The 26,911-nt window shown below is 44.2% G+C and overlaps 1 protein-coding gene across 1 annotated transcript in view; it reads right to left on the bottom strand.

The window, feature by feature from the left end:
- Positions 1-2,866: 2,866 nt before the first annotated feature.
- LOC144672722 (peripherin-like) overlaps positions 2,867-26,911 on the bottom strand; it is a 39,412-nt gene continuing 15,367 nt past the window's right edge. Inside the window, exons 2-9 of the mRNA XM_078534667.1 lie at positions 18,262-18,322; positions 11,418-11,513; positions 10,878-11,039; positions 9,982-10,107; positions 6,981-7,201; positions 4,625-4,668; positions 4,436-4,509; positions 2,867-3,599 (exon numbers count right to left, since the gene is read on the bottom strand). Of these exons, the coding sequence (XP_078390793.1) occupies positions 3,552-3,599; positions 4,436-4,509; positions 4,625-4,668; positions 6,981-7,201; positions 9,982-10,107; positions 10,878-11,039; positions 11,418-11,513; positions 18,262-18,322 (832 nt within the window). The 3' untranslated portion in view covers positions 2,867-3,551. The remainder of the gene's footprint in view (positions 3,600-4,435; positions 4,510-4,624; positions 4,669-6,980; positions 7,202-9,981; positions 10,108-10,877; positions 11,040-11,417; positions 11,514-18,261; positions 18,323-26,911) is intronic.

Here is a 26,911-nt window from a genome sequence, read left to right as displayed (position 1 = left end):
CTGTAAAATGTAGTGTATAAGGGCAGAATTTTGGCACACCCCCCCACTCCCCAGGGCCGGGAACAGAGGTGGGTGGACATGAAATTTCACACCACCAGCCAACATGCTGGTTCCCCGACTCCATCTGCCCATTTTCTTGGAGGTGGGATGGGGCGGCAGCAAGACTACCTGCCTATAAAGTGTTGGGCTGTCAATTTATATAGTTAAGGGCCTGTTGGGGTCATTTGAAGGAGGCTGACTGGGATTTTCCAATTAGCTTCCAGGTTCCCACAGATGGTTCAGCTGCCGGGAGGCAGCCTCGAGGCAGTAGACCAGCCCTCCGGGCAGGCCTACAGACCCTGGGTGCATGACCAGCCACAGGCACCCTGTAGAGAGGCTCCACCCCAACCCCTACACCCCACAGTGGTGGCCGAGCTGCAAGATCCATTTTTTTACGTAATTTTTAAAAATTGGAGAGAATGTGCCTCCATTTTATTGCGCCCTCTCCCTTACTTATCTTCTCACGCAGCCTGCAGCTCTTTTCATGCTGGAAGGTCTCTGATTGGCCCTCCAGCTTCAAGAGCCCGCCCACCATCCAAAATTGGACATTGAGCCTGCCTCTTGCCATTAATTGGCGGCTCCAGGAAAAATCACCAAGAGTGACTGTTTTCCACACAGTGTGGGCTTCTGACGCCCATTTGAACCTGACAGTGAGGTTCAGAAGCCCACAGGGAAAATCCTGCCCTAAGTCAAGTGTCTAAGTAAGGCACTCCCCTACTGTATGGCTGACATTTCTTTATAAATAGTTAGCACTGCTAGGCAGTGGCCTATATGAAAACATACCCAATGATATGGCTTATATACCAGGTTTTACAGTAGGTCTGTACTTTGGTGTTGCCATGATATCCCTCATTATTTTGACTAGATCTCTTAACCTTTTTTGTTCTAATCAAAGATGTCTCAATTTCTTTAAGATGATGGCAGGACTGAGAGACATTAGTTACAACAAGAGGCCATTAATCCTGTTCGCACACTCTCCATGGGCCTCGATATCTTCTCTGAAGTAAGGCACCCAAAATTGTACATGATAGTCTGGTTCATTTAAATGTTACTGTGGAGGGGGATTTTGGGATTTCTTACTTAAACAATGACATTAATTGTGTCACTGGTCACAACATCTTAAGATTCCTTCCCATAGGATAGTCAGTTGTGTGGCCATGTCATGTGATTTGCTGAAGTGTTCATCCACTGGACACCAGATGACTGAGAACTGCCATTTATTGTCCCACAGCTTCACCGAGGTACTAGAAGGCTACATCCACCTGTAGGTGGAGGATTAGCAAAGTGATCCTACCAGAATCGATTGCAGTGCCTTCTGATGGGCTTCCTTACACTCCAAACAGTGCCCCAACCCTTCCCAGGTCCTCTCCCATGCTACCTTCCTCCAAAACCACCATCACTTTCTCTTCACCTCACCACTGGTCTCCATGTCAAGTCACAAAAGTGACCTTTGTACAATCTGTCGACACACCTCATGCCATCATTTTGCATTCTGCTCCAAAATGCCATTAACTCTCCCTTCCATCGTGGGAACACACATTTTTGTCCTAACTGCTGGCTGTGCCTTTGGCAACAATGTCGTTTTAAAAAAAATTTCAAATGGACCTCCTTTAGGAATCATCTCCTGTCACTATCTTTCTTCTGAGGCATCCCCGCTATGTTTTTACTTTTCTAAGCCCTTTTATTATTCATGTATCTAAGACGCATAATGACAGCCCTGTAAATATGCAACGGGTTCGAGCAAGTGAAATTCCCCTTTATTTTAAATGTCCCACCATCTCCGCTAAAATAGCAGAGATATTTCAGACAAACATTGTAAGTAGTTGTCCAACAGCAACAACTTGCATTTATATAGTGTCTGTAATGCAGCAAAGCATCTGAAAACATTGCACAAGAGTGATTCTCAAATAAAGTGTGACACTGATATCCCATGCTGTCACCTCAGGGCTTATGAAGCTCCGTAGCAATTTTCCATTCTAGCTGCACTCCTGCATTAAACGTTTATAAAGCCTAGTCTTATGGTAATGCACTAAAGCGTTGTGAAAAGCTGCACCTCATTTCTGATGAATGCAACCTTCTGTTTTGTTTTTTGCTTTCGCAACTAAAATTCCACTTAAACTGTACACCACATAAACGTCTACCTATCACTCAAAAACATAAAGGAAAAAGCTAATCTGAGCAGGTTAATTAAAGCCACGTAAACTCTTCAAGGATTTTTGCTACATTCCCAAGCACTCTCCAAGCAACAGCAACGCAAAACATTGTGCCAATGCACTGGTTGCTACTGTTTGGCAACGCATAGTTTCTCAAGTACAATTCTCCAATTGACAAATCCCCGATTTCCATGAGGGAATTGAGGGGAAACGCTGAGGCATTTCCCACCCCAACCACCCCCAAGGGAAAAGGGAGGCCTTTTTTTTTTGCTCTTCTCGCTTCACCTGAAAACACTGACCCTTGCTGGAATCTGGTTCCATGAGAGTGGTCAGATCTTTGACACTAATTGCTGTCATGGCTGTGGTCAACTAATTGAGCTCAGGCTGCAAAACAAATCTGGAGCTTTCTGGCTTCTATGTTAGCCAATGGGTCATCAGGGAGCAATGTTCTTGGGTTAAACTCCTGGGGGGAAAAATACCTTTCATTTTGCTCAGGTTTATGTTGCTCCCCTTGGTTTCAATGGACTAGTGTTTAAGATGATTAAAGGACTCAATAGGATAGTTAGAGAGAAACTAGTTCCTCTGGTTGGGGGTGTTGGGGGAGGTTGGGGGTGTTGGGGGAGGTTGGGGGTGTTGAGGGAGGTTGGGGGTGTTGGGGGAGGTGGGGAGGGAGGGAGGGAGAGTCCAAAACAAGGGTGAGAAACCATAAATTAGGGCTAGGCTGTTCAGGGGTGATATCAGGAAGCACTTTTTCACACAAAGGGGAGTGAAAATCTGGAACTCTCCCCCCCAAAAAGCTGTGGATGATGGGATCAATCAAACATTTCAAAACTGAGATTGATAGATTTTTGTTAGGAGACACGGAACCAAGGTGGGTAGATGGAGTTAAGATGGAGATCAGCCATGATCTAACTGGATGACAGGAACAGGCTTGAGGGGCTGAATGGCCTCCTCCTATTCCTAAATTCCTTACTAAGTTCTGTGGAAGATGCAAGCTGAAGACCCACCTGCGCTTTGTAGTTACTGAATTCATCATCGAGCAGACTAGTTCATCAGAGGTGAGGGGAGCAACATACATTTGAGAATGCCCATTTTAAAAAGTGTAGACTTAGGATTGTAAAGGTTTGAATAATGAGCCTAATAAGTGTTTTAATTTAAAGAGCGTGTCAGGCCCTGGATTTGCTTGCTGCATAGTGAGAGTCTCCAGGGTTATAGTACAATGCATTGATTGGAAATTTTAAACTTCTGAACAGGAATAAGGGTAAATGGAAACTAAGGGCAAATGAAAAGTCAGTCTTCTCTTCTGCTTCTGTTTTACTCAGCTCCCAAATTCAAACTATCACTTGGGGCTGTGAGTGTTCAATGATCACGTTCGTTCTGTTGCTCCTTTCTAGATTCATTTACCACCTGTAGAGTAAAAAAAAATCATATTTAAAAATCAAGCACCTGCAAATTGGCAGCAAGTGAAAAGTGATCTGAAACTGCACATCACCCCCATTGCTGTCAAAAGTCAGTAAACATTGGTAGTGAGATTTGTGTTTAAACAGAATGTGACTATTCATAATCCCAGTTAAACATGCAGGGGGAGAGGATTCTGTCTGTGAAACAGAATTGTAAGTCCTGTCATTCTAGGGAGCTGGTCACCCATTTTCGTGGTGACAGAGTTTGTTTGTGTGTGTAATTATCTGCTTGAATTATCCCCGACAAGTGTCAGAGAAATGAATACCTGTTCAAGGCATTCTTGTCTTTTTCCTGGAGGTTAGTTTGGTGAGTAGAGGGGTTTTATCCTTTAAGATGCTCCTTAAAGCCACATTTTTGACCTAATATCTCCTTATGTGGCTCAGTGTCAAATTTTGTTTGATAGTGATGCACCTTTAGACATTTTACTATGTTGAAGGTGCTATATAAAGGAAAGTTTTTGTTGGATCTATTGCATCCAATTCCCTGATGGTTGTTTTGTGAACAGGTGTATCTATCTATTGTAGGTTTCCTGATAGCTGGTGGAGGGATATCTATCCACACATTTCAGTGGGTGTGTCCACACCCAAAGTGTGAATTAATCTGAACTCTCGTCCCCAATTTTAAGATTAAGGTTTGGTTTTTACCTGGAAAAAGAAGGCCCTATTTCAGGGGAAAGGAACCAATTATTGACATCCCACAAAAACAACCTCACTTTTTAAGCAATCCCCATTTCTCCAAAAAGACAGAAAGACACAACAGCTCTTTCAATCAGTAATTCTCACCTCTCCATCCCGGGTCTCAATGGTTTTGATTAACACGGTCTTCCTGCTTGGAATATCTGAATTGTGATCATAATCTAAAATATGAGAACCAAACACAAACAGGAATTAACTAACAGTCTCCAGCCATACTGATATGAAAGGCTACCATCTTAAACACTTTATATGGCTTCCAAACCCTCACAAACTCACCTCTAAAGCTGAGGGAAGAAAAGGACTGGACCGGGACTGCAATCCTATTGAGACAAAGAGACAGTTAATGACTGCTAATTCCAGGATATTTTACCTCAAATTTAGCTTGAAAGGAATACTGCAAGGAATTGGTCAGGGATTGGAAAACTTCTGATGCTTCCAACTGTGCAACTATTGGGCTGCAAGCAATTCCCCGGTTTCTTAATAGGATGTGTGGTGCTCAGGGACACCATATTATGATTCTCAACAATGTCCATCATTGGCTCTTTACCCCCACCACTTCCCACAGCTTAGGTTGAGGCCAATTCAAGTAAGATTGCCTGGATGTACAATCAGGATCCACACTCATAGCTTAATTCATAATCTCTATATTTCCAACTTTTCAGACTGTGAGTAGGCTCAAGGGCTACTCCTGTTATCTACTCAAGTGCACATAATCTATGCTGACACTTCACTGCAGTACTGAGGGAGTGCAACATTTCCAGGGGTGACACCATTCAGGTGGGACATTGAACCAAGGACCTTGTCTGCCTCTTCAAGTGCTCAGATGGACGTTACTGACCCTATGCCACAATTTGAAGAAGAGCAGAGAGGTATCCTGGTCAACACTCCTCCCTCCGCTGCGAACAGATGAACTGAACATTCATCTCACTCGCTACTGGTGGGATCTTACTGTGTGCAAGTTGGCACCTGTGTTTGTCTAAAAAGTAAATCACTGGTGATGAAGTACTTTGGGAGCTCCTGGGAATGGGAGAAGGTGCTGTCTGAATACAAGTTCCTCAGTTTCTGTCTCATCTCCTTTGGGCTAACTAGTTGTGCTTGTTTTTGGCTCACCCAGGGGGAGAGCTTTTCCTCCCCAGGGCTAGAGTGTGAATGCTTGGCGAGGCAGCATTGGGAAACCTGCCGTGGGTTAAAATGTACAGAGTGACAACTAGGAGCAGCGTATTCCTGGCTTTGGTGTCCTACCAAAACTCGACGCCCTAGCCCCGAAGAGGAGATTCCACTCCAGAGCGTGAGCTGAAATAGGCACCAATATTAATCGGAATAAAGCTGCTCTATACACTGGCACACAGCGTTTCATCAGTCCCGCTGTCCTAACTTAAGCAGAAACTCATCAAAAAATCTTAAGTTACATGTGAATTTATGACTAGAATATTAATGCTAAACTACTAAATGAAACTCCTGAAACACCATTGACAAAAATGCAAATACTTCAACTGGATATTTATATCCCTTTTATTCTTTTCTTCCATATTCCCTGTCCTTTTCATTTTAACTGAATTTTTCTCTTTTTACTTTCCACTATTCTAATCCTCTTCGTTACACGTGTGAAGTTTCGAATGTTTTCCGATTCCTTTTGTTCATTCTCTCTATTCCCACTGGTGCAGAGGTGTGAACAACTATTTGTTTTCAAATCTCATTGGCTAAAACCTGGCTTTTGACCTGCTGTTTTTTCAGCCAATGAAAAGGCAAGGTGCTGTTGGTTGGCTGGGTCATGTCAAAGAGGGGCCAATCTCATAAAACCGATGTGCTTCTGCAGCACTGTAAAGGCCGAACAAGTTCAATTAAGTTTTTACTCTGGTAAGTCAAAGAGGTTTTGTATTGAAATGTGTTTAAATGTAGAGATTATGGATCAAACCACTGCTGTGGTTTGGGTGATGTAAAACCCAACAGCAGAACAGGAAACTGCCCAGCTATTTAGTGACCCCCCTCACCACAAAGAGGAAGCAAGAGGGAATTAAAAAAGATTAATAGTTTAATACGGTCATCTTTCCTGATCGAGAGTCAAATTTTGTGTATTCTTTGACACAACAAATTCTTTTAACTTATTCATTCATGGGATGTGGGCTTCGCTGGCTGGGCCAGCATTTATTGCCCATCCCTAATTGCCCCTTGAGGAGGTGGTGGTGAGCTGCCTTCTTGAACCGTTGCAGTCCATGTGGTGTAGGTACACCCACGGCGCTGTTAGGGAGGGAGTTCCAGGATTTTAACCTAGCGACAGTGAAGGGACGGCGATATATTTCCAAGTCAGGATGGTGAGTGACTCAGAGAGGGAGGCTGGAAGTGATGTTGTAGGCAGCTTTGACCAGATCTGAGTTAGAGGCAACGGGGTCCAATGCCATCAGAAATTGTGTGCCTCTAGACATCAAGGGGAGACAGGATTTCCCTCTCTGCCATCAACTAGACTGTTGAAACACATCACTTTGGCACACTTGTGGAGAATGGCCTTCCCTAGGTTTGCTACTGGAGTGGCCATCACCATAACAGCAAGGGCCTGAAGCACCAACTATTATCTATGATGCATTTTACTCAACTAGGACAATTTCAAAGATTGTCCCCAAACTGCTCAGCTCACCTGCTCTCTTCCCCTTCCAGCAGTTTCCTGTAGGTGGCAATTTCAATGTCCAGGGCCATCTTGACATTGAGCAGATCCTGATACTCCCTCAGGTGTCTTGCCATCTCATCCTTCATGTGATGAACCTCTTGCTCAAGACGGGCAATGGAATCCTGGTAGCCGGATGCTTCGATGGAAAACTGTTCCTCCATCTCTCGCAGCTGCCGCAGCAGAGACTCATTCTGTAGGCAAATACTCAACGGTGAATTCAAAAACATACAACGGATTTGTCTGTGTACAAATATCACCCTCTGAAAGCATATACCACACCATAGGTAGGAAATGGACTAACCCAATAGAAATCCCCAATGAACTGATCCTATTAATATGCAATTTGACAAATAGAGCTTCTTTGCACTCTAGTTTGAGTCTGCTTGACCAACAGAAAAAGTTGTTATTCCAACCTGTTTACCCGTTGCTGATAGATTGTAACGAAGTATATTTTTTATTGTTTATTTAGCAGAACAATTATATTATACCAGGATCTAGCAAACATGAATATAATACAAATGAATAAGAAAATTAATGCCAAATTACATTTGTAAATATATGTCTCTCAATTTAAATCAGCCACCTTCATTTTTTCTGTGATATTTTGAAAAATTGTCAAAGGATGTACATCAACAATTTGCATTTATATAGCACCTTTTAACATAGCAGAACACCCCAATGTGCTTCACAAAAGCATTGTTAATGTTGACACTGAGCCACAGAAGGGGATGGTTGGACAGATGACTAACAGTTTGGTCAAAGGGGTTGATTTCAAGGACGTCTTAAAGGAGGAAAGAGTGGTAAAGAGTTGGAGAGGTTTAGAGAGGGAATTCCAGAGCTTTGGGCCTTGATAGCTGAAGGCACAGCCACCAATGATGGAGCGATTAAAATCAGGGATTTGCAAGCTGTCAGTAACGGAGACACAGAGATATCAAAAAACTTTTACGGCTGGAAGAGATTACAGAGAGAGGATGGATTAGTGGTGGAGGTGTGGCGTGGAGGGGTTTGAAAATAAGCTTGATAATTTTAAAATCAAAGCGCTGCCAGACTGATGGCCAATGTAGGTCAGTGAGTGCAGGGGTAATAGGTGAACAGCACTTGGTGCAAGTTAAGATACAGGCAGCAGAGTTTCGATGCGTTCGAGTTTATGAAGGGTCGTATGGGAGGCCGGCCAGGAGTGGGATGGAATAGTCAAGTCTGGAGGTAACAAAGGCATGAATGAGGGTTTCAGCAACAGATGAGCTGAGGCAGGGTCGAGTCAGGCGATGTTATAGGAAATAGGCGGTCTTTGTGATGGAGAAGGTATGTGGTCGGAAGCTTATCTCAGGATCAAACACAGCACCAAGGTTGCAAACAGTCTGGTTCCACTTCAGACAGTTGCCAGGGCAGGGATGGAATCAGTGGCCAGGCAGCAGAGTTAGTGACAGAGACAGAAGGCAATGGCTCCAGTCTTTCCAATAATTTCTGGAGAAAATTTCTGCCAACTGCTAATCACGGAGGTATCTTATGATGACACCAAACAATAAGTATGTACAATCAACTAAGATTGTTTCTGCTGATAACTCTCAGACTATTGATTAATTCTACAGCTTCCTAGTGTAGTCAATGTCACTGTTCTAATTATGAATGGTTGTCACAAGCTAAACCTAGTTTCTTATTAGTTAGAACCATAGAAAAGTTACAGTGCAGAAATAGGCCATTCAGCCCGTCATGTCTGCGCTGGCCAAAAAGAGAAAAAAAGAAACTAGCCGCTCATTTTAATCCCACTTTCCAGCACCTGGTCTGTAGCCTTGCAGGTTACAGCACTTCAGATGCAGATCCAAGTACCTTTTAAATGAGTTGAGCATTTCAGCCTCAACCACCAACTTAAGCCATGAATTCTAGACCCCCACCACCCTCTGGGTGAAAAAGTTTTTCCTCATGTCCCCTCTAATCCTTCTACCAACCATCTTAAATCTATTCCCCCCTGGTAATTGACCCCTCTGCTGGGGGAAACAAGTCTTTCCTGTCTACCCTATCTAGGCCCCTCATAATTTTGTACATCTCAATTAGGTCACCCCTCAGCCTCCTCTGCTCCTAGGAAAACAACCCTAGCCTATCCAATCTCTCCTCATAGCTGCAATTTGCAAGCCCTGGCAACATTCTTGTAAATCTTTTCTGTACTCTCTCCAGAGCAATTATGTCCTTCCTGTAATGTGGTGACCAGAACTGTACACAAAATTCCAGCTCTGACTTCTTGACATCAATACACCAGAGAGGGAAAGATGCCTCACTCACATCTTCAAACCAAAAGAGAAGGTGCTCTTCACACCCTCTGGAACAGTTTGACCATCCCGCCAGCCCCACCCCCACCCCACCAGCCCCGCCCCCACCCCACCCCCCCACCCCACCCAACCCAACCCCACACCCTCCCAACCAAGGTCCCATTCTCCTTCACTTTATAGTAAGGGAAAGAATTTGCATTTCTATAGCACCTTTCATAATCTTAGGACATCCCAAAGTGCATCACAGCCAATTAAGTACTTCTTTTGTTAAAGTGTAGTCACTGTTGTAAAGTCACAGCCAAACAGCAAGCTCCCACAAACAGTCCCACAGATCAGTTTTTTAAGTGATGTCGGTTGAGGGATAACTATTGCCCAGGACACCGGGGAGACCTCTGCAGCTCTTTTCAAAATAGTGGCCATGGGACCTTTCCCATTCACCCGAGAGGGAAGACATGGCCTTGGTTCCATGCCACATCTAAAAGACGGTACCTCTGACAGCGTGGCACTGGTAGCGTCAGACTGGACCATGTGCTCAAGTCTCTCGAGTGGGGCTTGAACCCACAACTTCATGACTAGGAGGTGAAAGTGCTACATGCCAAGCCAAAGCTGACACTTTTAACTCAAGCTATACTGCCGTGAAACTGGTGACCCCCGCCCCTACCCCGATTGGCAGGGACTTTAGAAGTCTAGCCTTTTTTCTCACTTACAGTTCCTCTCAGTGCATCCAGATCACAGGTCAGTGTCTGGATTTGACGCCGTGACTCGTTTAGATCCTGCTTCGTCTGTCTCAGGGTTTCGTTATTCCGGTTGGCGGCATCCGTTAGATCGGTAAACTGTTGGACAGAACGAGGACAGAGGCAGTTAAAGCACGGCAATCGATCAAACTGGACAAAACAGAGAGTGTGCACTGTGGGACAGCACAGCATAAACACACAGGGAGGAAGGAATGATCCACTAAACCCGGCCTAGAAAGTCTGAACCTGTGGACAATGCATGAAGAGAGGACTAGGCTCAGCTGTACTGTGCCCCTCCCATGATCAAATAGCTGGTGACAACCACTATCAGGAATGAAGAATTGGGGCCATTGGGAAGAGGGCAAGGCACCTGTGTAACTGGAACGCAACATGAGCGATCGTTCACAGGAAAAGAGAAGAGAAACTTAAAAATAAATATTATATATGGGTCTCCATTTTGTGAAATTGAACTGAATAAATCTGGTCATTTGTGGGCTGGCATCAGAAGAAAAAGCAACCGTTATGGTTGCTGGATTGCTGTAAAAACCCAACTGCTTCACTAATGTCCTTTAAAGACCACCCTTATCCCTTCTGGGACTACAGGTGACTTCAGTCCCAAGTGGTTGACTCTTAAAATCGTCAGGCTAACTAGACAAAATTTGTGCCTTGCCAGTGTCACCCACATCCCAGGAACAAAAATACAAAAGTATTCATTTTAAACGTGGTCACTTATGAATAAACTTTGCTGAACTGCTTCACAAGAGAGACACGGAGTTTTTGTTGCTCTCATGGGGCACTCGAGGCCTGCAGTGATAGGCCTCACGACAGGATCAGTCACCAGTGCTCTTGGAATCGGGCTGAGTTTTCACCTTGGACTTGTACCACTCCTCGGCCTCCTGCACGTTCTTGGTGGCAATGGTCTCGTACTGGGTGCGGATCTCTTTCAGAGCTGCAGTCAGGTCTGGCTTTGCCACTTCCATCTCCACCTGTACTTGTGAAGCCTGCATGTTCACCTGGAGGTCCCGCAGCTCCTGACATTGGAAAGAAGTGAACATGGAAATTTAAGACATCCATCAATCGAATTTACACATGAAACATCCATACAGAATGGCTATTGACAATCTAATTCTGACTATGGAACCCTCTTAAAACAAAAATTGAACCCACAACCTTCTGACTCAGGGGCAAGATGGCTGCCAATCGAGTTGACACTCAAAGGAGATGTCTGAAATGCTGATAATTCCATCAAAAACAGTGGAAGGGAATGGTTACCAGTCAGAGAGCTTTGTACTGTACCTGGGCCCAGTCAAGAACGCTGGACGTACAAAGAGGAAAAGGGTTCCATTCCCACTATTGACATCCCTTGAAGCAGACAAGAAATGGATCAAAGCAACTACAGCCCAGCTCACCTCATCATGGATTTTCTTGAGAAATTCGATTTCGTCCAACAGTGACTCGATCTTTCTCTCCAGCTCCAACCGAGTTAAAGTCGCATCATCAACATCCTGCGGGGGTTCATGTTCAGGGACATGGAAGGGAAAGAGGAGAAGGAGAAATCAGTAAAAGGAGCAAGGGTAAAGGGGAAAAGAAGAGAAAAGAAGACATTTTTAATCCCTCTGCTTGAGCTTGTTGTTAGAATAGGATTGTTTGCAAGGAGCTATGTTCAGTTTTTAATGATGGATGAAATAATCTTCAAGTTTAGTTTTCTTTATTAAATATTTTTGGTTTTGACCCTTGAGTTTGAAGTCAAACTTCCCTCTTCAAGTATCTAAAGTTACTCAGGTTGTGTAGCTTGATGTGCTACAGTTTGAGTTTCTCAAATATGGCAAATTCCACAAACCTTGTGTGACTTGGTTTCAGGCAGTAACGCACAATATTTCTTTGAATTTCTAACATCTCTGTTAATCCAGTGACCCTCCCTGCCCTCACTGCATGGAAAAGTGGGTGTATTGATGTCGGGTGAGAGCAGAATGGGACTCGGCTGAGATGTCCGACAGTACAAGGTTGAATACCCTGATGTCTTCAGGGAAATTGGAACAGGAGTGAGTCCCTCGAACCTGATCCCATTCAACGTGATGATGGTTTATCTGTATTCTAACCCCATCCATCTGCCTTGGCTCCATATCCTTTTACATGCTTGGCTAATAATAAAAAAAATCAATGAATCTCAGATTTAAAATGAATAATTGAGCTGGCACCGACAGATTTTTGTGGGAGAGTGTTCCACACTTCTACCACTTCTTGCAGAAAGAAATGTCTCTTTTAGAGAGGGAGACACTTCTCTCAAGCCTGCCACTTCTCTCTCCACCCCCAAAAGCCTTTCCTTGTCCAACCTTCTGGTCATCCCTCCTATTATCTCCCTCCTTGACTCGTTGTCCTGATTCATTTCTATTTTGTGAAGGACCCTTAGGGCCGTTTTGCATAAGAAAGCCTGTGTGTGAATGTAAGTTGTTGCCTTTCATGACACTCGCTATCAAGGTCCACATGAAGAATGGCCACATGGGGCAAGGTGCCGGTACTGCATGCATTCCAACAGTCAGCGTTTTGCATTGCTTGTGGAATGCTTTCACACGTCAGCGTTTGTTGGCAAAACTCAGCGCTGTGACCCCTCTTCCGACAGCAGCCTGCCATCTTGCTCTACGGTTGTACCAGTCGCAGTTTGTGCACTTGCACAATGATGAATGCCCCATGCCGCCTGTCGCCTCGCCCAAGGTTATCCCAGAAAGGCCTATGCTTCATGTCTTGCGTGCGTAGGATCACATGCAATCAATCAGCAATCAATGTACTTGGAGCTGCCAACAGGTAGTCAGCTCAAAGGTAGCACTTGCTGGGAGGGCAAGAAGAGAGAAGAAGAGCTTGCATTTTTATAGTGCCTTTCACAATCTCAGGGTACGCTAAAGCACTTAAAGCCAATGAAGTACATTTTGAAGGCAGCAGCCAATTTGGGCACAGCAAAATCCCACAAACAGAAATGATAATGACCAGATAATCTGTTTTAGTGACGCTGGTTGAAGGATGAATGTCGACCAGGACACCGGGGAGAAATCCCCTACTCTTCTTACAAATAGTGGTACCTGAGAGGGCAGACAGGTTTGACGAAAGAAAGCACCTCTGACAGTTCAGCACTCCCCCATCTCTGTACTTATGTGTCAGACTGGATTTTGTACTCAAGTCTCTGAATCTGAATCTGAAATGAGAGTGCTATACCCACTGAGCCACAAAAGCCAAACCACTGCAAAAATAAAAAAGGGCTGTAACTTTTCTCCTTGGGTTGGCTCACTAATGATCACAGAACCTTCCACATCCCTTCCACCCACTCTTCCATCAAATCACCCTTTAACCTTCTAAATTCCAGGGAATACAAGCCTTGTTGTAATTCAACCTTCTTGTAATTTAACCTTCGGGGTCCAAGTATCATTCTGGTACTTCTACACTGTACTCCCTCTAAGGATAATATATCCTAACTAAGGTGTGGTGCCCAGAACTGCTCCAGGTGTAATCTAACCAGGATTTTGTGTAGCTGTAGCTTAACTTCTACCCTTTGTATTCTGGTCCCATATCAGATTGCTGGAATCACCTGTGGATCCAGTGTGATGGCCCATTCACTTTTAGGGGAAAAACTATATTTTATGTGGGGTGGTGGTCCCTTTAAGAACTAGGATCTGATTTCTGGTTAAAAGTTCCAGTAAATGATAGTGGGACCAGGTTGCCTCGGATATGAACAATAGAAAAAAAAACAAAAATACCTGGAAAAACTCAGCAGGTCTGGCAGCATCTGTGGAGAGGAACACAGTTAACGTTTCGAGTCCGAATGACCCTTCAACAGAACTAAGTAAAAATAGAAGAGAGGTGAAATATAAGCTGGTTTAAGGCGGGGGGGTGGGACAAGTAGACTGGATAGAGGGCCAGTGATAAGTGGAGATAACCAAAAGATGTCACAGACAAAAGGACAAAGAGGTGTTGAAGGTGGTGATATTATCTAAAGAATGTGCTAATTAAGGGTAGAAAGCAGGACAAGCAAGGTACAGATAGCCCTAGTGGGGGTGGGGTGGGGTGAAGGAATCGAAAAAGGCTAAAAGGTAGAGATAAAACAATGGATAGAAATACATTTAAAAATAATGGAAATAGGTGGGAAAAGAAAAATCTATATAAATTATTGGGAAAAAAAGAGGGGGATCAGAAAGGGGGTGGGGATGGAGGAGAGAGTTCATGATCTAAAATTGTTGAACTCAATATTCAGTCCAGAAGGCTGTAAAATGCCTAGTCGGAAGATGAGGTGCTGTTCCTCCAGTTTGCGTTGAGCTTCACTGGAACATTGCAGCAGGCCAAGGACGGACATGTGGGCATGAGAGCAGGGTGGAGTGTTGAAATGGCAAATGACAGGAATATCTGGGTCATGCTTGCGGACAGACCGAAGGTGTTCTGCAAAGCAGTCACCCAGTCTGCGTTGGTCTTTCCAAAGTAGAGGAAACCGCATTGGGAGCAATGAATGCAGTAGACTAAATTGAGGGAAGTGCAAGTGAAATGCTGCTTCACTTGAAAGGAGTGTTTGGGCCCTTGGACGGTGAGGAGAGGGGAAGTAAAGGGGCAGGTGTTGCACCTTCTGCAGTTGCATGGGAAGGTGCCGTAGGAGGGGGTTGAGGTGTAGGGGGTGATGGAGGAGTGGACCAGAGTGTCCCAGAGGGAATGATCCCTGCGGAATGCCGCCGGGGGGAGTGAAGGGAAGATGTGTTTGGTGGTGGCATCATGCTGGAGTTGGCGGAAATGGCGGAGGATGATCCTTTGAAAGCAGAGGCTGGTGGGGTGATAAGTGAGGATGAGGGGGACCCTATCATGTTTCTGGGAGGGAGAGGAAGGTGTGAGGGCGGATGCGCGGGAGATGGGCCGGACACGGTTGAGGGCCCTGTCAACCACCGTGGGTGGAAAACCTCGGTTAAGGAAGAAGGAAGACATGTCAGAGGAACTGTTTTTGAAAGTGGCATCATCAGAACAGATGTGACGGAGGCGAAGGAACTGAGAGAATGGGATGGAGTCCTTACAGGAAGTGGGGTGTGAGGAGCTATAGTCGAGGTAGCTGTGGGAGTCGGTAGGCTTGTAATGGATATTGGTGGACAGTCTATCACCAAAAATTGAGACAGAGAGGTCAAGGAAGGGAAGGGAAGTGTCAGAGATGGACCATGTGAAAATGATGGAGGGGTGGAAATTGGAAGCAAAATTAATAAATTTTTCCAGGTCCAGACAAGAACATGAAGCAGCACCGAAGTAATCATCGATGTACCGGAGAAAGAGTTGTGGGAGGGGGCAGGAGTAGGACTGGAACAAGGAATGTTCCACATACCCCATAAAGAGACAGGCATAGCTGGGGCCCATGTGGGTACCCATAGCCACACCTTTTATTTGGAGGAAGTGAGAGGAGTTAAAGGAGAAATTGTTCAGTGTGAGAACAAGTTCAGCCAGACGGAGGAGAGTAGTGGTGGATGGGTATTGTTCGGGCCTCTGTTCGAGGAAGAAGCGGAGAGCCATCTGACCATCCTGGTGGGGGATGGAGGTGTAGAGGGATTGGACGTCCATGGTGAAGAGGAGGCGGTTGGGGCCAGGAAACTGTAAATTGTTGATATGATGTAGGGTGTCAGAGGAATCACGGATGTAGGTGGGAAGGGACTGGACAAGGGGAGAGAGAATGGAGTCAAGATAGTGAGAAATGAGTTCCGTGGGGCAGGAACAGGCTGACACGATCGGTCTGCCGGGACAGTCCTGTTTGTGGATTTTGGGTAGGAGGTAGAAGCGGGCCATCCAAGGTTGGGAGACTATCAGGTTGGAAGCTGTGGAAGGAAGATCTCCAGAGGAGATGAGGTCAGTAACAGTCCTGAAAACAATGGCTTGATGTTCAGTGGTGGGGTCATGGTCCAGGGGGAGGTAGGAGGAAGTGTTTGCGAGTTGACGCTCAGCCTCTGCGAGGTAGAGGTCAGTGCGCCAGACAACAACAGCACCACCCTTGTCAGTGGGTTTGATGACAATGTCAGGGTTGGACCTGAGGGAACGGAGTGCAGCAAGTTCAGAGAGAGACAGGTTAGAGTGGGTGAGAGGAGCAGAGAAATTGAGACGACTAATGTCACGCCGACAGTTCTCAATGAAAAGATCAAGAGAAGGTAAGAATCCAGAGGGAGGAGTCCAGGTGGAGGGAGAATATTGGAGGTGGGTAAAAGGATCCGTTGAAGGGAGAGAGGATTCCTGCCCAAAGAAGTGAGCACGGAGACGAAGGCGGCGGAAGAAGAGTTCAGCATCGTGCCGAGCCCGAAATTCATTGATATGAGGGTGTAAGGGTATGAAACTAAGTCCTTTGCTGAGCACTGAACGTTCAGCATCGGAGAGGAGAAGGTCAGGGGGTATGGTGAATACACGGCCGGGGCTGGGATTGGAAGACGGGATGGGGACAGAGGGACAGGCAGGGGTGGAGGGTCCTGGACGGTGTCGATGAGTTGTTGGAGCTAATAGAAAAAAAAAGGTCAACAAGTTAATTATAGGAGTGAGTTGGTTCCTAGGGCTGGTTTTTGGTTCAAGCAGTTTAGTTTAGGCGTTTAGAACAAGCCAAAATGAAGAAAACATCTCATGCAGCAGAATTTGTGGTTGTTGGCAAAAAGAGAAGGTCTCTATTAACAGTGAGTTGAATTTCTGGTACAGCCAAGCTGAGGGGAAGGAGAGAGAGAAAGAAAGAGTGTGTTTTAGATACAAAACTCCATAGTTAAAGAATATTAGAACTAGGAGAGTTCTGACCCAAGGTGGCTACGCCTAAGACGCCAGAGCTGCCTATGTTGAATCAGGAATTTGCAACCTTCGGATGGTTGGAGGAGGGACAACCTTGCTGGAAGTAAATGGAAGGCCCAAAATATCTCAGACTGTGGACAAGTCGTTGACACAGTACTCAGACCAAGCGATTAATCTTCCAATATTTGATAAGTATCTAACTTGAGGGTTTTGGAGTGTAAGTCTAATGGGTGTAGAAGGAAAGTGGGGCTAAAACATTGGATTTGGAGTGTAAGTAATTGTGTTCATTGTATCTTTATTATCTTTAATGTAACTGACTATTTAAGATTGAGTGTAGTTATTATAGTTCATGTTCTTTGATTTTTGTGTAATAAAATTCTTTTGTTTAAACCGTGAACCTTGTGGCTTCATTCTTTTAGTAAATACCTGAGTTTTTTTAAACACATTACTGGTCTCTATTGAGATCATAACACCATGTGTTTATTTCATCATCATTTTTGGCTTCGAAGGCAGAATTACAACAGACTTCAAAATTTTGGAAAACACACCCAAAAAAGCATCAAAAATCCTAATCCGACTCCCTCGGGATTACATTTTTCACTTTATTAAACATACCTGAGTCTGCCATTGCAAGAATCACACATGGTGTTTTGTAATTTTTCCTTACAGTGCAACTAGTGAAATATCGGGTCAAGTTATGAGAAACTTGTGTCCTACTGCATTCTCAGTGTAACTACCTATTTTCACATGTCACGTGCAAAGCAAAGAGCTTCAGTTTGCCCATAAAAAACCAAAAGCATTCACAGAATATGATTCACTAAGACACTGGTAAAAATCCCAGAAATACCATGGAAGAAAAAGGGAATTCACAAGCTTGTATTTTGGGCTGTTTTGGAGTCGTCAAGTTTTCTGGGACTGTGTCAGCTTTTGTGAGATTTTTGTGTTGGCATATATGGAACGACAGTGAAACCTGTAAATTAAGGATGCTTTTTTTTTTGCACATGTCCTTATTTTCCAAATCATCATTGTATTTACTATAACAATTTTCAGCAGAATGGAGAGTTCTTTACCCTGCATCCACAGCAGCAGAAAAACTGCTCTATCCCTGGAACAGAGCTATGCAAGCACCATTCCCAGAGATAGAGTGGTCTCTCTGTCACTATGAAGGCTGGGTAAAAAGCCCTCCATTTCACAAATTTCTTTCACCTGCTGCTGCCTCGTGCTGACCTGCGGGTTCCGTGCTTTAACCTCTAAAAGGGTTTGGTGCAAAGAAGGCTGTCCACTGTTCAGAACTTGCGAGTGTCCATGGTTTCGGAGTGTCTCTTGTATATTTTACCATGCAAGTTATTTGGGGCTCTCAATAAGTTTTTGAGAGTGTCTGGTTAAACACTGTGAGAGTTAAAGCCTTCAAGAAGGGAGGGGAGCAAATTGGTAGCGAATTTCAGGCTATGCATTGCTTGTTGCCAGCAGCTGGTCTGAGTTACTCACCTTCCTGAACAGTACCAGATTATTCTCGGTATCCTCTCTCTTCTGGGCTTCCTCTTCCAATCTGCAGCACAATTACACGCAAACATTACTGAGTTCCCAGTAAAACCACAGATATTTCATCCCCTATTTTGACTGAGTTCCCTATCTCAGCCACGCTGCTACAGGGAGCTGTGGACTTTAAAGGCATTTCAATAGCACCATATCCCATCTCCAAATGCTTCATCATAATTACTCCAGAACGCAATGATTGCCACTATAAGAAAACGCAGCAGTCGTTTTTTTTTTGGACACAGCAAGATTGCAAAAAAACAAACTGCAATGTGACAAGCCAGGTTATCTGTTTTAGTGGTGTCGGCTGAGGGAGGAATGTTGGCCAGGCACCAGGCGAACTCACTGCTCTTGTTTGAACAGCTCCTTGGGATCTTTAATGTCCTCCTAAGTCAACGGAGGAGGTAGGCAGAGAGGCCTCACATCAACACCTTGGCAAAAGAGCCTGCTACGAGGCAGCACTTCCCTCAGTACTGCACTGGAGCATCAGTCGAGATTATCAGCTGATGTCCTGGAGTGGGACTGAATCTCCTACAACCTTCTCACTCACAGGCAACCATACTACCAACTGAGAGAAACTTTGGAAGCAAATAGCAGGGAAATTCTGTCTGTGTTCGGAGGGTTAGTATCAGAATAACATTAGACTCCTGTAGTCAACCACTAGGGGCCTCTATTATAAAAACAAAAAACTGCGGATGCTGGAAATCCAAAACAAAAACAGAATTACCTGGAAAAACTCAGCAGGTCTGGCAGCATCGGCAGAGAAGAAATCAGTTAACGTTTCGAGTCCTCATGACCCTTCAACAGAACTCTGTTGACTAACTGTTTTGGAAGGTTGTTGTTGTGAGACTTAAGGAATCAGGGTTTAAAACAAACCCCCAAAAGATGCCCCCTCCTCTTCTGTGGACACTGTATCTTGCTGCACTGCATGCTTAGGTTCCATGGGTGCCAGCAGCCCTCTAGTACCTCAGGAATCCTGGCTGCTTTATCCCTTCCTTGGCCCAGAGACTTTTCAATTGCAAGGCCTCCCTCCAAGCTCAGACACTCAGTTGACTGAGCACAGGCCTGTAATTGAACCTGGAGCCTTCCTGATCTACAGACTTAACTTGAGCACTGTAATTAAATCATTGAGGGGACTATTAGGGACACTAACCAGTGAATGTGTACAAAAAACAGAGACAGGTCTGGACAGGAAAGTCCACAGAGATGGCCGAGATACCTACCTTTTAAAACTCTGCAGTGACAAAAGGAGCTCTTGAATCCAAAAGAAAAACCATGTCACATTATGAGGAACAGATTGGGGGTAGAATATAAATCTCGTGATCTTGTGAATTAAGCAGCGCATCAATTAGAGCCCAGCTGGTTAGGGTAACTAAGTTCCCAGGGGATAACAAATAGGATGCACCTCCAACTGACCTTTATTGGAGGGAATTAATTTGGACCTCAAACTCCCAGACTTTCCTGGAACTCCCTCCCTAACAGCACTGTGGGTGTACCTACACCACATGGACTGCAGCAGGTCAAGAAGATGACTCACCACCACCTTCTCAAGGGCAATTAGAGATGGGCAATAAATATTGGCCTAGCCAGCGACGCCACATCCCATAAATGAGTAAAAAAAAGTTTGATCAGTAGGACACAGCAAACCAAAGGATATAGGAAAAGAAAAGTCCTAATTCATTTACAAATAGCTCCCACCACTTAGTGTTGCATGGTGTCCTGGCAACTATGGGTTTTAAATAAAAACTAAGCTCTGAACTTAAGCTTGACTGCATAAAAACATGTTCACAAATAAAGAAAACAGACAGCATTTGTGAGGTAATTTTCGAAAACAACAGCATGGGGTAAAGCTGCTCCAGTTGCTATGTGGAAGGGCATGTTTTTTTAAATGCATTTACAATGGAGCTACACAATAGCAGCCTGAATAATTTTACTCCCCCTTGCTATCAGCTGAGTGGTTTCTTATTTAAGCTCTATTCAAAAATTTGACCTCCTGTCTCTATACTTCGATTAGCAACACTTTGCATGTTCTGAGTCTCCAGGAGTGGTCATGTCACCTCAATTAGACTGAAGTGCTGCCTTCTAAAGCAGCAGCTGGGCTATTGGATAAGCAGAAGGGGGTTTTGCCAGTGTCTCTTTATCCCTTCCTCTCCTTGCCAGAATCCGGTTTCCAGGCTACCAGAAGACCTCCAGTACCTCAGTTGTGTGGACATTCTTCCCATGTGGTGACAATGAGCTTCAATGGCCTATTCAACTATGGAGGGCAATACAGCCAATCCAAAACCCTGTCTTCAACCAACAATAACAACGTGCATTTATATAGCGCATCTAATATAAAACGTACTAAGGCACTCCACAGGAGCGATTATCAAACAAAACACAGTATGACACTAAGCCACATAAGGAGGTATTAGGTCAGATGACCAAAAGCTTGGTCAAATAAATAGGTTTTAGGGAGTATCTTAAAGGAGGAGAGCGAGGTAGAGAGATGGAGAGGTTTAGGAAGAGAATTCCAGAGCTCAAGGCCGAGGCAGCGTACCAATGGTGGAGCAATTAAAATCGGGGATGCACAAAGGCCAGAATTAGAGGAGCGCAGAGATCTCAGAGGGTTGTGGGGCTGGAGGAGATTACAGAGATAGGGAGGGGCGAGGACACGGAGGGATTTGAAAATAAAAATGAGGATTTTAAAAATGAGGCATCGCTTAACTGAGAGCCAGTGTAGGTCAGCGAGCACAGGAGTGATAGGGGAATGGGACTTGATGCGAGTTGAGACACAGGTAGCTGACTTTTGGATAACCTCGGGTTTATGGAGGGTAGAAGCCAGCAGTGCATTGGAATAGTCAAGTCTAAAGGTAAGAGAGGCATAAATGAGGGTTTCAGCAGCAGATAAGCTGAGGCAGGGTGGAGTCGGGTGATGTTGCAGAGGTGGAAACAGGCAGTCTTAGTGATGGCACGAATGCATGGTCAGAGTGTCATCTATGACACCAAGGTTGCAAACTGTCTGGTTGAGCCTCAAGACAGTTAACAGGAAGAGGGATGGAGTTTGTGATGGGGGAATGCTGTTTGTGTCGTGGATTGAAGGCAATGGCTTTGGTCTTCCCAATATTTACCAGCATCTTACAGACAAGTACTTTACAACCATCATCACTAAACAATGCTGATCTACCCTGGGTGATTTATTCCCCCACTGCCTGCCTGAAAGTGGTGGTTGCACCCTCATTGCTCACCTGGTAGAGAGAAGATAGACCAAGGATGGAATCTAAACCCTTTTGGTTTTGCTGGAGATGTATGTAAATGAATGTGCCTAAGTGGCTCAGAAAGACAAAAACAAATTTGGGACCTCGGTGTTAGTATTAGGAAAGGTGTGCTCCTCTCCAACAAACCATCCCATAACACAGACTCAGACAGGCAACTGGAGTTCTTATGCATTCAAGTGTAAAGCTGACTGAATCATTCTGGACGGTTGGCAATTTATATTTCTATACGTTCATGCAAGGAGCCTAATATGCTCAAGGCTTGATGACTTTCTTGGAACTGCAATCTGAGCAACACCAATAACCAATTAATAACTGGCCTCAGTCAGGGTGCAGGTACAAACCCCTCAGTGATCCCACTCCTACTCCTTGAAGGACAGCACCTCCAGCAATGCAATAGCACTCCTGCAGTGCTAGTAAGTCAGCATAGATTATGTGTATAAATCAAGTAGCGGGCTTGAATCCATAAACTTCTGCCTTAGAGGCAAGAGTCCTGCCAACTGAGCTAAGCTGACACACATCAACCCACTCAATTCTTTGCATAACATTTCATCTTAATATCAAAATACAAAAGTGGCAGTGAAGACATCCACACTATGCCAGAAACCGTAGCATTAACCTTCTCTGCCCCTAGCAATGCCAAAATGACTGCCCTAAATGTTTCCTTCATCAGTTAAACAGGATATGGCAGGCTAAAGATAAAAACAAAGGTAAAAGTTTATGGAGTAATGGTTGTTCCTATATTATTAAGCAGATCCAAAGGTTAGAATATGAGAAAAGTTGATGAGCAAAAGTCATTAACAGCAGAGGTCAGTTGGTTTGAGAGGAGTGTCTAGGGTACAATCAAAAATGATATATTAAGAACATGGCTCGGACAAGAAACAGCACTTCTACAGAAGGTCCAAGAGAGACGACTGCAATGGTTTGGGCTCATTTCAAGACTGGAAATGGCTGCAATCCCTTTCATGGCCCTGCACAGAGAGCTACATGAAGCAAGAAGCCCAAGAAGGCCAAGGAAGCACAGGCTAAAATAATGTCAAGAGTGACTTGTCACAGAAAGGATGACTGAAGCAGTCAGGCCAGTTCAGAACCAGCAACAATGGAGTGAATTCATCCAGCCCCATCGTCAATGCTGAACCAACAGATGGAAATTCAGAAGCAGTTATAAGCCACGTCACTTGGTTCTAATATCATGACATTCATCAAAGTTGTGCACCAGATTAGCCTCATCATACGTCATTTAGCATCTTGCACACATGTAAGGTCATCTTTCACTCACCTCCTTTTGAGGCTAAACAGCCTTCCGGAAGTCTCTCCAGTCTTTCCCTCATAAATCAATAAATTAATGTTGGAGGTCAGCATTGTGGCTCTCCTCTACAGCATCTCCAGGATTTGAATGTTTCCCTTATGTCTTGGTAGCCTAAACTAAACAGTGCTAAACAGGGCATTGTACAGTTTTAGCTAGAATCCAATGAAACCCTGTGCCTCTTGAATCCACACTGAAGATTATATCAATTTCCCAGAAGAGGACCCAGTTAGTGGAGCAATGCTAAAAGCATCCAGGAGTTATTTTGCTGATTTGATTCAACTCATTATCTTTCCTCATTTCAATGATTCCTATCAAAAAACACTGGATGTTACATGGAATTGCGCTGTGCAATGCTCGTCGTGGATAAGTATTTGCCTAAACAGAGGTTAATTCTAATTGATAAATTGATGTTTGCTTTTCTGAATTAATTATTCAAGTTACAGTCATATATCTAGTACTATTCTTAACTGACAGACATGGAAGGCCAGTGTGCTGGGTAGGTTAATGTTCACTTTCCTTTTCCATTTTTGATGTTTGCTCAGATTATAGCCTCTAGTAGGGACCATCTGTGAATGACTGCAGAATGGACAACTGAATATGAGAAAGGAAGTGCCTTCAATTAGTCTACACTTCACTAATGGAACAGGCTTACAGACTAATAAAGAAAATGGTGCCTTTGAGAAATGATGCATTTAGCAGATCACAGTTAATGGCATCTCAAGCAGAGCTAAGGGTTAATGATTAATGGTAAGTACTTGCCCAGCTATGAATTCCCAATACACACAGCCCTTCAGTTAAGGATCAAAAACAATTTTTATCCAACTTGTAAGGCAGAAAACCCAGAGATCAAGTTTCAGTAGAGAGTAACACTGGGCAGGGGTAAAGCCAGCATTGCACTTGATCTCATCAGTTTACCAACGTTAGGTTAAAATTGTCTCCAATGTCTCTGATTTCATGGGCAAGATTAGCACACATAAAAAAAACTACTGTTTTTTTTTAAAGTCAGTGGCCCAACTATTGGAATCTTAAATAAGTATGGATCTCTCCATGGCTGCCCAATTAGCTTTTAGATAGCTAGAAGAACAGCACTTATGACAGACGTTATCTTGTTGCAGTTTGTGACCATTAGATACCTAACAGGAAAGGTCTATCTGATAGATGAGGTGAAGAACTAATGAGGTTTGTTCAAGCCTTTGTCAATATGGCTTCCCTCGTTTCCAAACTGCAGAACTGAGGGAACCTGCCCGCACCCTGCCAAATACCAAGAAAAGCATCTCAAAATCTCTGCTGGGCAAAGTTTTATTGTTATTGGAAAGGACACCCATCAGTTGTCTGAATGTCATCCTCATCTCTTGACAAGCGTAGGACATCTGAGCCAAATAATTAGCTGTGTTGGTTGCTGGAAGAATATTTGCCAGGTAGCTCTGCCCTTTTTCTCTCTACACCCACCAAAACAGGCAGGGCCTCTAATAATACAGCACTCCCTCAGTACTGCACTGGAGTGTCAGCCTAGATCATGTGCTTATGTCCCAGAGGTGGGGCTTGAAGCACAGCCTTCTGAATGTATGACCAACTGAGCCATCAGGGGCCTTGTGCAGCCACACTGAAATCACATTTCAGATGCTGCTCTGAGTATGACTGGGAAAGAATTAAATAATAGATGCAGTCAGTGCACTTTATCCTGAGAATAAAAAAAGAGATCAAGAATCCCAGACGCGGTTAACTGATATCACAATGTGTTTTGCATACGAGGACTAAAACACTGACTATTTGCCCCTATCAAAATTCTTCAGCAATGAGCAAAGACTTTCATTGAAAATGATACATGGACTAAACCTGAAGCCAGTTTTTTATTTAAACCTCATTGACCGAATTCCAAGAAGGCAGAAACCTTCAACCATTTGCTTTTACAGTACTTTGGTTTTGAAATCTTTCGAGTTATTTGATGTCTAGATGAAACATAATAGCCTGGATTTTGTGGTCATGGATGAACGAACGGTGCTCGTTGTTCATTACACTTGCTCACATCCACTTTTCTAGGGAACTTGCCATGCATGAGAAAAGAAAGACTTGCTTTTATATAGCACTTCTCACAACCACCAGACATCTCAAAGCATTTTACAGCCAACCCAAGTACCGTTATAATGTAGAAAACACAGCAGCCAATTTGTGCTCAGCAAACTTCCACAAACAGCAATGTGATAACGATCAGATCATCTGTTTTTTTTGTGATGTTAATTGAGGGATAAATATTGGCCAAGACATTGGGGAGAACTCCCCTGCTCTTTAAAATAGTGCCAGCTTTTACATCTGGAATATAAAGCTAGTCTCAGTAATGGTGACCATGAAACCATCATTGAATGTTGTAAAAAACCATCTGGTTCACTAATGTCCTTCAGGGAAGGAAATCTGCCATCCTTACCTGGTCTGGCTACATGTGACTCTAGATCCACAGCAATATGATTGACTCTTAAATGCCCTCTGAAATGGTCTACCAAGCCATTCAGTTCAAGGGCACCTTCCAAAACCATGACCTCTACCACCTAGGACAAGAGTAGCAGACACATGGGAACACCACCACCTCTAAGCTCCCCTCCAAGCCACACACCATCCTGACTTTGAACTATATCACCGTTCCTTCACTGTCACTGAGTCAAAATCCTGGAACACCCTTCCTAATAGCACCATGTGTGTACGTACCTACACCACATGGACTGCAGCGGTTCAAGAAGGCAGCTTACCACCACCTTCTCAGGGGCAATTAGGGATTGGCAACAAATGCCAGAGATGCCCACATTCCATGAAAGAATAAAAAAAAATCCACTCAAGCAGACAGGTGGGACCAAAGTTTAACATCCCATTCAAGAGGCAGCACAATGCTCCCTCAGTACTGCACTGGAATGTCAGTCTTAACATTTGTACTCAATGCCCTAGAGTGGGACTTGAACCCAGAACCTCGTGATTCAGAGGCAGGTAGTGCTACCAACTGAACCCACAGTTAGCACTTATGCACTAGAGCCAAATAAAAATCTATTTCAGCACAGTGCCTTCCACAGGGCCTCTGGAATCTGTATGAAGAGGATAATCAATAATGCGTCTCCTCAACCAATCAGATTGAAGAGGCATACAGAGCTCGAACCAGGAAATGCCAATTGGAATATTTAATTCAATGCCAAATCATGTACAGAAAGCAAAATAAAGGGAAGGAAAGAAAGAATGGATTGAGAGAGAGGGGTAATTAAGACTTATCGTGTTGGTAGCCTCACTGTTACTTTTACCACAAAATCGGAACCAAGGTATTGGGCACCACCTTGAAGAATTGATGCTGTAGCCACAAAGTTGACTCAAAGATAGTGGCAGCACACCTCTTTTCATCAGGAAGTTGGTGGATCCTGGCCCTATCAAAAAAGCTTATTCTACACTCCTTTCCCTTCACCTCTATGTTCCCTGACTAGACTTCCAAGTCAAACTTGGATGAGAGAGCAGGCCATGCACTTGCAGGCCTCTACTGATGCTGTTCTGTAACCAGCCACTGGGAGGTGCTGGAAAGCAGCTACGTGATTACTTTCCCTGCAATTTTCCCTCCCAGTGGAGAAGCATTTGGTTTCCTCGATTCCCACCAATTTTCTCAGTTCATTTCCTGAACTTATGCTGGGAATACTGTTCCACAGACACCACCTTCTGGTACCCCAACCAAGTGTCCATTCTTCACATGCCAGCTTTGTGAGCCAGTGAGGAAATGCCTGAACTCTCCTCCATGTCTCCCTACACTGGCATGGCTGAGATAAGAGAACTCACCATGTGAGGAATCACAGTCACATCTTTCTGCTTTGTGGTACAGTGATGGGTACACCAAGCCCCCTATGTGACACAATTTTTATCTGTGCTGTTGTAAAGTGTGACCAGCACGGATTGTGGAAAACAACAAGATGCACATTTTTATTGAGTTTTTCAAAATAATAATTTTTAGCAACAGAAGATGATAATTTGGCCCAACGAACCTATCCTTTTTCCATAGACTAACCCCACATATCTACCT

The sequence above is a fragment of the Cetorhinus maximus genome, chromosome X (assembly GCF_964194155.1).
Source record: "Cetorhinus maximus chromosome X, sCetMax3.hap1.1, whole genome shotgun sequence".
NCBI lineage: Eukaryota > Metazoa > Chordata > Chondrichthyes > Lamniformes > Cetorhinidae > Cetorhinus > Cetorhinus maximus.
The sequence above is the reverse complement of the archived record's forward strand: the minus strand, read 5'-3'. Positions and strand labels throughout refer to the sequence as shown.